At 45.2% G+C, this 14505-nt stretch overlaps 1 protein-coding gene across 1 annotated transcript; it reads right to left on the bottom strand.

Annotated features, from left to right (window-relative positions):
- LOC133445659 (phospholipid-transporting ATPase VD-like) lies at window positions 1-12886 on the bottom strand. Its single transcript, XM_061722982.1, has 10 exons — window positions 12835-12886; window positions 12611-12714; window positions 12407-12533; window positions 10739-10923; window positions 9816-10086; window positions 8839-8915; window positions 8636-8748; window positions 7802-7945; window positions 5109-5304; window positions 1-81 (listed from the first exon to the last, which is right to left on the bottom strand). Exons 1-10 carry the CDS (start codon window positions 12884-12886, stop codon window positions 1-3), a joined length of 1350 nt encoding a protein of 449 aa, XP_061578966.1.
- Window positions 12887-14505: the final 1619 nt, after the last annotated feature.

Genomic DNA, 14505 nt, shown 5'->3' with positions numbered 1-14505 from the left:
TCAACGGCTGCGCCGCATCTGTTTCTCCTTTTTATCACCGCTGTCTCCACCTGAGAGCCTTGATTGCAAGATTTGCTTCACCTGTGAAGAGAGCACAACAAGGGAAGACACACCCACCCCTGTGCAATTGTCAGCCAAGTCCCAGTTGAATTGCTCTCCTGCACACAGTTCACTGTCCACAGCATTTTCAATAAAAAACAGTTAAAATCACAGTTCAGTCGCCGTCAGCCGCAACACAGTTTCTTCTCGTCTTCTGTGTTAATATGATTTAACAAAGATTCAAAATACGCTTTTATTTTCGTTTTCTATTTCATATAAGAAAAATGAAATCAATAGTCAAAAGGAACGAAAAAACGAACCAAAAACAACCGTTTATTCATATTCGTGCACCGGAAGCTGGCATTTACAAAGCAAGCGCGCGAATGAGCTGTTCTTTACCAACCAAGAGCGCAGTTGAGGCAGTTATGCCGTCTTTCATTGATTAGAAAAAAAAAAATCAGTGTTACAACTTTTCTTTTCACTACTATTAGGCTACGAACATGACATGTCCTTTTGACGAGGATCCAATTGATGCAGGTGGAGCATTAATCCACAGAGAATTTAATATAGTCTTACGTTGAGAGCTGATTATTAGACCACGCATAGGCCTAGATGTATTATCATATTTAGTAAAAATCTACTTTAAATTATGTAATTGATTACAATCACTTCTTGTGAGTAAATACTTTTGTTTGGACTTTTAAACATCTGTAGGCTCTGCTAATTCTCTCTCTCTCTCTCTCTCTCTCTCTCTCTCTCTCTCTCTCTCTCTCTCTCTCTCTCTCTCTCTCTCTCTCTCTCTCTCTCTCTCTCTCGCGGCGCCGTTTTGAGCTGGACTTTTGTCGCACGCCCTGGTTCTATTTTCTTCCCGTCGGTCGCGTTGAAAGCCGGTTGAAAGTTGGAAAAAAAGTTGAAAGCGCTGTAGGAAACAGTGATTTCAATACAAGAACCTCAATAAAGTGGCAGCTGCTGGAGGGAGATCAGGGAGGTGGAAGTTTCTGATAAGATAATAAGATATAATAAGAATCTTATCTGAATCTTATTAGGGCTTAATTTGTGCCGGATCCTGCCAGATTTCTCGTGTCCTCTGCTTTTTCCCCACATCCCAGTAATGATCTGACATGTTTGCTACATTAACACCACACGCCGGTCACTCCAGCTGTTCGCTGTTTCATTGCGTCACCGTTCGGTTTTTTCCCCACTCATTCCACCGAATAATAAGCTTGTTTTCTGTTTAGAAAGTACAAACGTAGGAAGATTACAAGTAATCACCCATCTTTTACTTGTCCCTTTACTCTTTTAGGAGTCATTTTAGGAGTTTCTTTCAGGACCGCACCGGCGGGTGAATAAAGGCTGATTTATGGTTCCGCGTGAGAACGACGGCGTAGCCTACGGCGTAGGGTACGCGGAGCACGCACCGTTCGGTGACTGCGCCGCGTAACCTACGCCGTAAGGTCTGCGTTGGTGTAACGCGGAACCATAAATCAGCCTTTTAAAAGGCTGATTTATGTACGCTTTGTACTGAACACTGATCACCCCGATCACGTTTGCAGTGTACACGTTTAAAACCCATTAAGCATGTCGGAAGGCCGTTGTGGCTGAGTTTTGTCATTAAACGCCATAAAACTTCTGTCGGACTCAGCGTCAAACCGCTGTGGAACCTGCCGCGTACAGAGCCATTTCCGGGTGACGTAACCCACTCACTCACTCACTCATCTTCTCCCGCTTATCCGTTACCGGGTCGCGGGGGCAGCAGCCTCAGCAGGGATGGCCAGACATCCTTCACCCCAGACACTTCCTCCAGCTCTTCCGGGGGGAGTCCGAGGCGTTCCCAGGCCAGCCGAGAGACATAGTCTCTCCAGCGTGTCCTGGGTCTTCCCCGGGGTCTCCTCCCGGTGGGACATGCCTGGAACACCTCCCTAGGGAGGCGTCCAGGAGGCATCCGGTACAGATGCCCAAGCCACCTCAGCTGACTCCTCTCAATGTGGAGGAGCAGCGGCTCGACTCCGAGCTCCTCCCGGGTGACCGAACTCCTCACCCTATCTCTAAGGGAACGTCCAGCCACCCTGCGGAGGAAACTCATCTCTAACGGAGCGTCCAGCCACCCTGCGGAGGAAACTCATCTCGGCCGCTTGTATCCGCGATCTTGTCCTTTCGGTCACTACCCAAAGTTCATGACCATAGGTGTGGGTAGGGGCGTAGATTGACCGGTAAATCGAGAGCTTCGCCTTTCGACTCAGCTCCCTCTTTACCACGACGGTCCAGTACATCGACCGCATTACTGCGGACGCTGCACCGATCCGTCTGTCAATCTCACGCTCCATTGTTCCCTCACTCGTGAACAAGATCCCGAGATACTTGAACTCCTCCACCTGAGGCAGGACTTCTCCACCCACCCGGAGAAGGCATGCCACCCTTTTCCGGTCGAGAACCATGGCCTCGGTCTTGGAGGTGCTGATTCTCATCCCTGCCGCGTCGCACTCGGCCGCAAACCGCCCCAGCACATGCTGGAGGTCCCGGTCTGATGAAGCCAACAGGACAACATCATCTGCAAAAAGCAGAGATGAAATCCTGAGGTTCCCAAACCGGATCCCCTCCGGCCCCTGGCTGCGCCTAGAAATCCTGTCCATAAAAATGATGAACAGGACCGGTGACAAAGGGCAGCCCTGCCGGAGTCCAACATGCACCGGGAACAAGTCTGACTTACTGCCGGCAATGCGAACCAGACTCCTGCTTCGATCATACAGAGACCGGACAGCCCTTAGTAGAGGGCCCCGGACTCCATACTCACTCAGCACCCCCCACAGAATGGCACGAGGGACACGGTCAAATGCCTTCTCCAGATCCACAAAACACATGTAGACTGGTTGGGCAAATTCCCATGAACCCTCGAGCACCCTGCGGAGGGTATAGAGCTGGTCCAGTGTTCCACGACCGGGACGAAAACCGCATTGTTCCTCCTGAATCCGAGGTTCGACTATCGGCCGTAATCTCCTCGTGACGTAACCCGACAAATTAAATATTAAAATCAAATTCAGTCCTGTGGCCCGTTTTTCGATTTCGTATTTTTGATATGTGCCTAAAATTGAAATATGAAAAACCAGCCGTTTTTCCGTTTTTTGTGTTATAATGAAAAACAAAAAACAAAATAACCAGTCACTTTTTCATTTTTTCGTTTTTGATTGGCAATTGAAAATGGAAAGAACGAATGATACACGGATTGAAAACTCTTTTCTCTATTTCCTATTTGTTTCCAACGGGAGGGGGGCAGTATGTTAGAGTTCAGTTTATGTTATTGATTGGACGCAGCTTTTTTTTGACGCTGCAGCTGAACGGACTGTCATAACATCACTGCAGTTTCATGACGGAGTGAAGACAGATTACAGATTAAACTCATGTTTCACTGTGATGTTGTGACAGTCCGTTCAGCTGCAGCGTAGGAAATAGGAAATAGAGAAAAGAGTTTTCCACTCGCTGTTTTAATTCCCAATTTCGATTTCCAAACACATCAATGAAATCGGAAAACGGATAATGGATAACGTTTTCCGTTTTTATTATCAAAACAAAAGATGGGAAACGGATTATTTTGGATTATTTCTCTATTTTTATTTTGTCATTTCAAAACAAAAAACGGATGGCCGCGAAGTACACGGACCGGGTCGCCGCAAGGGGTGTGCGAACCGTGCGACCGCACGGGGCCTCGCGCTACGGGCGTTTTTTTCTTTTTTTTTTGTTTTTTCCCTTATAAATATCAACAGTCACGTTCCATTACAGACCTAAATGTGTACTAGTCTGTGCATATCAATAAATATATGTGCAATGATGCTGTTGTTCAATACAACTGATCAGACCAAGCGCAGACACAAGCTGCTCTGATCCAGACGGTGGAGTTGGAACAAACTGTCACACAAGCCACATGATGATGAGGCAGGGGAAGGTATCCAGTATTTCGCTAATTGGAGAGTTAAAATTGCGCATATAGACACCCGATCCAACCCGAAAAACCCAAAAATTTCGCCCCCCCGGCCATTTCGCACAGGGCCTCGCAAATCTCCCAGACGGCTCTGGTTCCAGGTCCCACTGACCAGGAGTTCAGGTTCCTGATCAGTTCCCCTCCTTGTATTGCAGCGTATTGACGAGGCCGGGGGCGGGGCCTGGGGTGGGGGGCGTGTCATCCATCACTGATGACCCTGCAGACAGGAAGCTCTAGAAGGACGGTGGTTCTGAGGAAAACTGGACCTGAACACATCCAGGTTCTCATGACTTTGCAGACGGTAAAACATTCTCTCCTCTCGGCTCCTTTCCTTCGTTTATATTCATCTATTCTTGATGTTCAGCTCCTCCGAGGGATAAATAAATATAAATAAAGATGCTGCTGATGTCGGCAGCCGTGATCTGGTCTCCTGGTCCGAACGAAAACCTCCACCTGGTGTTAATCAGTACAAATGTCATTCTATACGCTGATGACGCTCTGATTTATGTCCAGATCTTATTCTTGTGGTGAGAACAAACCGAACACCTCATATTCTACATCACTCCTCATCATCAGCACTGGAGTTGTTGGAGGAAGACTGGAAACAACTTTGTCACATTTTTCAAACCATCACATTTTCTCAGATTTAGAGTCGAACATTTTTAACAGGATCAGAACTTTATTCCAAATCAGAGTTTGATTTCAATGATATAAAACAAAACGCTGATGAGGACCAAGTGTGTTCCCGGGGTACCAGGGGCGCGGTGGCGCGGACCCGTAGTGTCTTTGGGGAGGGGGGTTAAGGCCCCTGGTTTCTGGGGTTTAAGGCAGCGTTGGACGGATTTGGAAGCAGCTAAAAGTTTTAAATTGACGTCAGCAGAGTCTTGTAGGTTCACCCAACACGGGTCTGTAAACACAATCCAACCAGCATGTGGATAGTGAAGGCGAGGTAACTGGTTCTGGTTCTGGTTCTGGGTCCATGAGTTCCTGTTTCACAGCTGCAGCAGTGCAGGAACAAGTCGCCCCTGACAACAGTTTTTGCACCAGAGACCAGTTCTTGGTCGGAACCGGTGAGAACCTTTGGTCAGGACCGGACCTGGTCCGGGCCCGGCTCCAGGCCCGGCTCCAGGCCCGGGTTGTCGGCACACAACGGCACTCTGCCGGTCCTGGGGTGTTTCTGGTTCCAGCGCTGCATCCGTCTCCGGTACCGCTCCGAGTCAGCTTCGTCTCTCTGAGCGGATCTCAGGGCGGCGGACGGGTGGAGGGTTCTGTGGAGAACCCGGAACAGGAACCTGCACAGGAGGAAACGGGTATTATTATTTTTGGAAATGGAAAACCACTCAGAACCAGAACGGGAAGGTCCCCAATAAGGAACCCTGAGGTGCCCCAGATGTTTGGGGGGAAGAACAGACTTAACTGGACAGAAAACTGATGTCCATTTTTCATTCTGGTTTTGAACTCTTACTTATTAACGCGTGTTTTAAAATGTTGTGTTATCGCTATAGCAATATATTGCGATACTTTGCCTGGCGATTCGATATCGATATTCAAAATTTGTATCGTTGGCTGAATATCGTGATATATATTGTATCGTGAGCTGATCATGTATCGTATCGTGAGATCAGTGTACCATTGGCTGAATATCGTGATATATATCGTATCGTGAGATCAGTGTACTGTACCATTGGCTGAATATCGTGATATATATCGTATCGTGAGATCAGTGTATCGTATCGTTGGCTGAATATTGTGGTATATATCGTATCATGAAATCAGTGTATCGTACCGTTGGCTGAATATCGTGATAAATATTGTATCGTGAGATCAGTGTATCGTACCGTTGGCTGAATATCGTGATATATTCATGGATATCATGTGACGTCACACAGTACTCGCAGCGCCATCTTGAGGACCGACTTTCAGCATGCCGTCTATCTGTTGTGCCGTGGGATGCGACAACAATAAGTCTAAAAAAACGGGATTGACCTTTTATCAGTGCTTTAAGTGGGCCGTGGGATATTGTGATATTTAAATGTTCTTTTATTTTCTTCCTTTCAGTCGCGTTGAATGCCGGTTGAAAGCGCTGTAGGAAACAGTCATGATGAGGAACGGCTGATCCAGTTAGTTGAAATGAGAAGTTATCTATGATTCCTCCTCATTTCACCACAAAAACCTCAATAAAGTGGCAGAAATAAATAATATCCTATTATTATATAGGTCCTGGAACATCGGACGGGAGGGAGAGAAAAGGTCGTGTAAGTGGGGGAAAAAAAAAAAACAATTAATAACTGCGTGTGGTGACGCAATCAAACAGCAAACAGCGTGAATGAGCGGCGTGTTCGTGGTGTTAAATGCAGCAAACATGTCAGCATGTCAGATCATTACTGAGATGTGGGAAAAAGCAGAGGACACGAGAAATGATCCAGGCTGAGTTGGATTTGGGAAACCGCTTGGTGATGGAGACGTCACGGGACGCACCGCGCAGGAGATCGGGAGCGCAAGATGAACATTTGCATTAATAATATAATAAATCATATTTTATGTTTTAATAAAGTTTTATGGTGACATGATGATATGATTTTACTTTCTAGAGTAGTAACGTTACTGAAAAAGTGAACTGCCTTCTTACTTTTCATTACATAAACGTATCCTGTGCAGGCAATTCAATGCTCATGCTATTCATCACCAGACTGTCACTTACCTTTCCTGTTACCACGAACATTTTTTTGGCCTCCACATAATAATAATAATAATAATAATGAATTTAATTTATAATGCACTTTCCATTCGGAAATCTCAAAGTGCTTACAAGAGAGAAAAAAAAAAAAAGAAAAAAAAAACAAAAAAAAAAACCTTCAGATCATTTATCATAGCTGGCATATGCTTTGATGAAGTTTGGCATCTTTAACCCATCATGATGTGAAGTAGCAGTAAGCTTCGCTACTTTAAAAGCTTTGAGAGCTTGGCCGGTGTATGGAGAAGGATTGTGGACCAGGTAGATATGTCCGCAAACGACAAATCTGGCAGGTTTTTGGCAGACTGGAGTGGAGTCAGTAATTGATTAGATATTAGATACGGATCGAAACCTAAAGTGTCAATTTTCTGTAGATACCATTGCTGTTCTTCGGGAGTTAAGTGAGTTATTAGGTGAGACGTCATATTGGCTGCGCGACGGAAAGGTCCTCGGTCGGTCCTCAAGATGGCGCTGACAACAAAAAATGTCACGTAACTGAAATCCATGAATATTGTATCGTGAGATCAGTGTATCGTATCGTTGGCTGAATATCGTAGTATATATCGTATCGTGAGATCAGTGTATCGTACCGTTGGCTGAATATCGTGATAAATATCGTATCGTGAGATCAGTGTATTGTATCGTTGTCTGAATATCGTGATATATATCGTATCGTGAGATCAGTGTATCGTATCGTTGTCTGAATATCGTGATATATATTGTATCGTGAGATCAGTGTATCGTATCGTTGTCTGAATATTGTGATATATATTGTATCGTGAGATCAGTGTATCGTATCGTTGTCTGAATATCGTGATATATATTGTATCGTGAGATCAGTGTATCGCTACGGCCCTGGTGTGCGTGTGTGTACCTGGAAGTGTATCGGAATATAGCATCGAATTGCATCGTTGGCTGAATATCGTGAAATATATTGTATTGTGAGATCAGTGTATCGTAGGTTAGAACACTGAGGGATCGTTGCCACGGCGACAATGGAAAAGCTGGTTCTACCAGAACCGGGTGGTACCTGGGACGTCTGCAGGTCCCGGTACAGCTCCGGGACCCGCAGCAGCGTCTGGGCCGGTGTGTCCTGGTCCAGGACGCCGAACACGAGCGGCGGCACCGACGTGAAGGCCAAGTTGAAGAGAATCAGAACCCACGAGTTGATCATCACGCTGCCGGAGAACGCAGAAGAACTGGTACCAGAACAGCAGGTTCACGTACATCTGGAGACAGGGACCGGGTTAGCATGTCGCTAATTCTGCTGAAGTTTAACATGTGGCTTACTTAGCTGTGTTTTAGCACGTGGCTAACTCAGCTGTGTTTTAGCATGTGGCTAACTAAGCTGGAGTTTAACATGTGGCTTACTCAATTGTGTTTCAAATCAATCAATCAATCATTTTATTTATATAGCACCTTTCATCCAAGTACATGGAATACAAAGTCCTTGTTTTGACTGAAAAATAAGCATAATAAAAATAAAAATAAAATAAAAACTGGGAGACCAATGCACACTGACATACAATGTAGTTAATTAAAACGAAATAATGATAAAAGTTCAAGAATTAAGGCTAAAAATAATCAGTCCACAACAATAAAATAAACATTAAAGTTTAGCATGTGGCTAATTCTTCTGTGTTTAGCACGTTTCTAACTTAGCAGTGTATTAGCAGGTGGCTAATGTAGCAGTGTTTTAGCATTGGGCTAACTTAGCCGGAGTTGATAATGTGGCTAACTCAGCTGGAGTTTAGCACATGGCTAACTCAGCTGGAGTTTAGCACATGGCTAACTCAGCAGTGTTTTAGCACGTGGCTAATTTAGCTGGAGTTGGACATGTGGCTTACTCAGCAGTGTTAGCATGGTGCTAACTCACCACGTTCTTGTACAGGAAGTACAGGATCATGTTAGCGAGCCGGTGGTAGCACCAGCGTCCGTGGACCAGAACCAGTTTCCTGAGGTGACGAAACCGAGACACGGCGAAGTCGCTGGCCATGACGGCCTGAGGGGGGGGGGGACCAGAACCAGAGACACGTTCAGAACCAGTCCCAGAACCAGAACCAGAACCCAAGCCCGGCTCTCGTCTCCGTACCTGCATCCCCTCCTGGCCCGAGATGCCGACGCCCACTTCGGCCACCTGGATCATGCTGACGTCGTTGGCGCCGTCGCCTGCCGGACAGAACAGACAGAACACGGGTCAGACCGGGTGACGTCGGGTCACGCCGGGTCAACAGGCTCGCCACCCATCCCTTGAAATACGGAATTGTTACGTAATTGGGAATTAAAAGTTCCGTATTGAACCAATACAGACAAGTATTATTATGCTCTTATTTATTGATGTCATAATATACAGGTGAAGGTCGGAAAATGTGAATATATTTCAAAACTTCATTCGTAGTAAATTCAACTAAAGTTGAAATAAATATATTATTTCCCACTACATTCAAAGTGAGATATTTCAAGCCCTTATTTGTTTTAATGTTGATGATTATGGCTCACAGTTTATGAAAACCCCAAATAAAAAATCTAAAAAAAAATTTGAATATTTTATGAAATCAATAAACAATTCAATCATCAAAATTATAACAAATAAAGGTTTAACATATCTTGCTTTGCATGTAATGAGACTAGGTAATATGTTAGTTTCACCTTTTAATTTGAATTATTGAAATAAATGAACTTTTACACCATATTCTAATTTTTCTGTAGCTAATATTCTACATCTGGGCTGATGTGAACGTACGTAGCATAGGAGGCTATTTCATTGCGAGCATAGGCTAGTTCAGTTGCTAGCATAGGCTAATTCATTGCTATATGGTTGTCTGTCTGTACAGTCGTGCAAGTTCAATGCTATTAAAGCACTTTAAACTTTAAATCAAAGCATTTCGTTTTTCATATAAAATAAATACATTTCTATACAGTTTAGAACTTTTGGGGACGTCCCTTTTTTTTTGGCGCCTGTGCTGCTGAAATCGGACCGTCCCTTATTTGTATTTCTGAAAGGTGGGAACCCTACGGGTCACGCCGGGTCACCGGGGGTCCAAGGGGTGCCGGCCCGGCGAGACTCACCCACGGCCAGCGTCAGGACCCCCAGCCGGTCCCGGACCAGCCGCACCACCTGGCTCTTCTGCAGCGGCGTGGAGCGGCAGCAGATGACGGCGCGGCAGCGGCGGCTCAGGTCCAGGAAGCTGCTCTGCAGCCCGTCCTGCAGGGCCCAGTCCAGGGTCCGGCCGTCGATGACCAGGACCGAGCCGGGGCCGTCTCCGGTCGGGTCTCCTGGTCCGTCCTCGGCCCGCTGGACCTCCAGGTTCAGCTGCTCCAGCAGAGCTGCACAGGCGTCCTGGAGGACAAGAACCGATCCAGAACCTTCATGTGATTATCAGAGGATTAACCAGCAGTTGTCGGGTCGGTTTTGTCTCGTTACCACCAACTTCCTCTGAGACGCCAAGGCTAACTGAGGCGCGGCCGAGTTAGCCAAATTAAAACACGGGGCTAACTCAGCAGTGCTTTAGCATGTGGCTAACTCAGCAGTGCTTTAGCATGTGGCTAACTCAGCGGGAGTTTAGCATCTGACTAACTTACGTGCTTTAGCATGTGGCTAACTTACATGCTTTAGCATGTGGCTAACTTACGTGCTTTAGCATGTGGCTAACTTACGTGCTTTAGCATGTGGCTAACTTACATGCTTTAGCATGTGGCTAACTTACATGCTTTAGCATGTGGCTAACTTACATGCTTTAGCATGTGGCTAACTTACGTGCTTTAGCATGTGGCTAACTTACGTGCTTTAGCATGTGGCTAACTTACGTGCTTTAGCATGTGGCTAACTCAGCTGGAGTTTAGCATGTGGCTAACTCAGCTGGAGTTTAGCATGTGGCTAACTCATCAGTGTTTTAGCATGTGGACCCCTGAGTTTCGGTATTTCATGACATCACCAGCAGCAGATCCTCTGCTAGCCTGCGGCTACGTGAGCGTCTGCAGCACCGCCTCACCTTGCTCTCACAGTTGAGCGTCAGCAGCCGGTCGTCGGACCGGACGAGCCTGCAGGCGTTAGCGACGTTGACGGCCGTCTCCTGCTTGTCCCCGGTCAGAACCCAGACCCGGATCCCGGCCCCCTGAAGGGCCTCGATGGTCTCGGGGAAGTCCTCCTGCAGCCGGTCCACGATACCCGTGCTGCCTGCAGGGGGGGACACAGAACCTGAACACCAGAACCTGGACTCCAGAACCAGAACCAGAACCTGAAGACCAGGGGCCTCATTTATAAAAGAGTGCGTAGGATTCACACTAAGGCCTTGTCCCAATATTCCCCCTACCCCTCGTTTTCATCCCTTCTCCTAACTTTTGCGCGTTCCCGTGAGGGTAGTGGTTTCCCAATTCCTCTTTTCACCTAGGGGGAGTGCACATATCGAGGGCAAGTGGTTATGAATCTAGCCCTTCACAGCTAGGGTTTTCCGATGCACCCTAGATGACCCAGGGACAGAAAAATTTCCCAGAATTTTCGTCGTCATTTGCAGACTGAATCCAAAAAAAAAACATGGCGGACATTTCTTATTTTTTAGTGAATAAAATCAATATTTTGAGTTAGTTTCTGCATAAAAATGCGTTTTGATTAAATTTCTAGCGAGAAATATATATTTTACTTTCATAATATTCATCGAATGTACATAATCACTCGTTTTCCCCGTTGTTGCGAAGATCGCGCCGGAATAAAGGCTGATTTAGGGTTCCGCGTTACACCAACGCAGAGCCTACGGCGTAGGTTACGTACCCTACGCCGTAGGCTCTGCGTCGATTTGACGCGGAACCCTAAATCAGCGCCGGAGCCGGCAGGCAGGCATCCCAAATTTTCTGAGCAAATTTCTTAACAGGCGTAGCTACAACTGTTAGATTTCATCTATTAAACCAACATTTATCTTCCTAAATGATTTATTTCAGCCAGCGGTAATTCTCCACAGAGCTGCAGGTTTCTCCCCGGGACGACTAAGCAGGTTGACCTGGCGATCACGTCTGTACTCCGGCTGCTGCTGCTGCTGCACGGTCTCATCATCGCCGAAAACATCAGATCAAATTTCTTAACAGGCGTTATTTGGATAAACTGAGCCCAGGTTGGGGATCTTAACGGTTACTTTTACGCCTGAAAAAATATTAAAACTTAATAAAGTGGCACATTAACAGCTTCCTGATTAGTAGTAGGGATGAAAACGAGTGGGAGTATTGGGACAGGCCCTTGGGAAGATTTCAAGTGCCCTAAAATCTGTCCCTTCTTTTTTAGGGGTAGTGAAGAAAAAAAGGGCGAGTGAAGAAAAGTAGGGGGAGTATTGGGATTGGGCCTAAAAGTGTACGTGCGCTCAAAAGCCAAAAATGGCGGGCGCACAAAAAATCTGGATTTATAAAACCGTGTGCACGCAATGTTCTCTTTATAAATCACAGTCCAGCTGGAAGGTTGTGCAGGTGAATTCGCCTCATATCCCGCCCTCTACACGCCCACTTTAGACCATAAATGGGCAATGCAAAGTAGTTCATGACTGTATTTGCATATGAATGAGCCTGCTGAGCATGCGCAGCTCCACCTGCAGTCTGTTTCGTACACTGCTGCGCGTCAGGATGAATGAGACGTGTGTCGAGCCACCAGGTCGGGGCTCGGAGGTCGAGGTTCCTACCCAGCAGCGTCAGCTCCGTCTCCAGCCGCTGGGCCGACTCCAGCAGCAGCTCGTCCCGGTTCTCGATGCTGCTCTCGGCCAGAACCTGCCCCTTCAGCCAGGACTCGTACTGGTCCTGGTCCAGGACCTGGTCCAGACCAGCAGGGAGAAGACTGTCAGCTCAGGTCGGGTCATGGATGTGAATCAGCTGATAAACCGCGGTACCTTCTTGGCGATGCAGAGCGTGCGGAGTCCTTCTCTAGCGTACGTGTCCAGATGGTTCTGGGTTTGGTCTCTGACGTGGTTGTAGACGTCTGACTGTTCTGCACCTGCAGGAGTTCAGCAACCAGAGTTAGAGTTTCCATCACCGTGAAGGAACAAGCAATAATCAGAGCTGCCACCAGGTTTATTAATAATAATCTTTGTCAGTAAATATCTCATAAACACACCAAACTGAGTCCTCTTCTTTGAACCATCACTAGAAACTCTAGGAGCTGCCATTTCTCTGACCCCACTACCTCAGGGGGCGACATCCGTTCACATCTGTTCCCAACAGCTAGGCTAACCCGCCAACCTTACTCCATGTACTCATGCACCAGTAACTAACCAGTAAGTAACCAGTGAGTAACCAGTAAGTAACCAGTAACTAACCCGTAACCAGTGAGGCACCAGTAAGTAACCAGTAAATTCAAAGGTAAAACCAGTGAGTAACCAGTAAATAAACTGTAAGTAACCAGTAAGTAACCAGTAAGTAACCAATAAGTAACCAGTAAGTAACCAGTAGGTAACCAATAAGTAACCAGTAAGTAACCAGTAAGTAACCAATAAGTAACCAGTAAGTAACCAGTAGGTAACCAATAAGTAACCAGTAGTTAACCAATAAGTAACCAGTAAGTAACCAATAAGTAACCAATAAGTAGCCAGTAAGTAACCAATAAGTAACCAATAAGTAACCAGTAAGTGACCAATAAGTAACCAATATGTAACCAATAAGTAACCAGTAAGTGACCAATAAGTAACCAATAAGTAACCAGTAAGTAACCAGTAAGTAACCAGTAAGTAACCAATATGTAACCAATAAGTAACCAGTAAGTGACCAATAAGTAACCAGTAAGTAACCAATAAGTAACCAATAAGTAACCAGTAAGTAACCAATAAGTAACCAATAAGTAACCAATAAGTAACCAATAAGTAACCAGTGATTAACCAGTAAGTAACCAATAAGTAACCAGTAAGTAACCAATAAGTAACCAATAAGTAACCAGTGATTAACCAGTAAGTAACCAATAAGTAACCAGTAAGTAACCAGTTAGTAACCAGTAAGTAACCAGTTAGTAACCAGTAAGTAACCAATAAGTAACCAGTAAGTAACCAATAAGTAACCAGTAAGTAACCAATAAGTAACCAATAAGTAACCAGTAAGTAACCAGTAAGTAACCAGTAAGTAACCAGTAAGTAACCAGTAAGTAACCAATAAGTAACCAGTAAGTAACCAGTAAGTAACCAATAAGTAACCAGTAAGTAACCAGTAAGTAACCAATAAGTAACCAGTAAGTAACCAGTAAGTAACCAGTAAGTAACCAATAAGTAACCAGTAAGTAACCAATAAGTAACCAATAAGTAACCAATAAGTAACCAGTAAGTAACCAATATGTAACCAATAAGTAACCAGTAAGTAACCAGTAAGTAACCAATAAGTAACCAATAAGTAACCAGTAAGTAACCAATATGTAACCAATAAGTAACCAGTAAGTAACCAGTAAGTAACCAATAAGTAACCAGTAAGTAACCAATAAGTAACCAATAAGTAACCAGTAAGTAACCAATAAGTAACCAGTAAGTAACCAATAAGTAACCAGTGATTAACCAGTAAGTAACCAATAAGTAACCAGTAAGTAACCAATAAGTAACCAATAAGTAACCAGTGATTAACCAGTAAGTAACAAATAAGTAACCAGTAAGTAACCAATAAGTAACCAATAAGTAACCAGTGATTAACCAGTAAGTAACCAATAAGTAACCAGTAAGTAACCAGTAAGTAACCAATAAGTAACCAGTAAGTAACCAATACGTAACCAGTAAGTAACCAGTAAGTAACCAGTAAGTAACCAATAAGTAAC

This window comes from Cololabis saira, chromosome 6 (assembly GCF_033807715.1).
Source record: "Cololabis saira isolate AMF1-May2022 chromosome 6, fColSai1.1, whole genome shotgun sequence".
Taxonomy (NCBI): Eukaryota; Metazoa; Chordata; class Actinopteri; order Beloniformes; family Belonidae; genus Cololabis; species Cololabis saira.
Note: the sequence above shows the minus strand (reverse complement) of the source record. Positions and strands in the feature narration are given on the sequence as shown.

What these genes read in the sequence shown, in the direction of transcription:
- LOC133445659 (XM_061722982.1), bottom strand. Translation starts at nt 12,886, where the DNA reads ATGGCAGCTCCTAGAGTTTCTAGTGATGGTTCAAAGAAGAGGACTCAG. An exon ending in CGGGCCAGGAGGGGATGCAG is followed by an intron (nt 8,749 to 8,838) that starts GTACGGAGACGA and finishes CCCCCCCCTCAG; the next exon opens with GCCGTCATGGCCAGCGACTT. An exon ending in CTGCTGCGGGTCCCGGAGCT is followed by an intron (nt 5,305 to 7,801) that starts GTACCGGGACCT and finishes CCTCCTGTGCAG; the next exon opens with GTTCCTGTTCCGGGTTCTCC.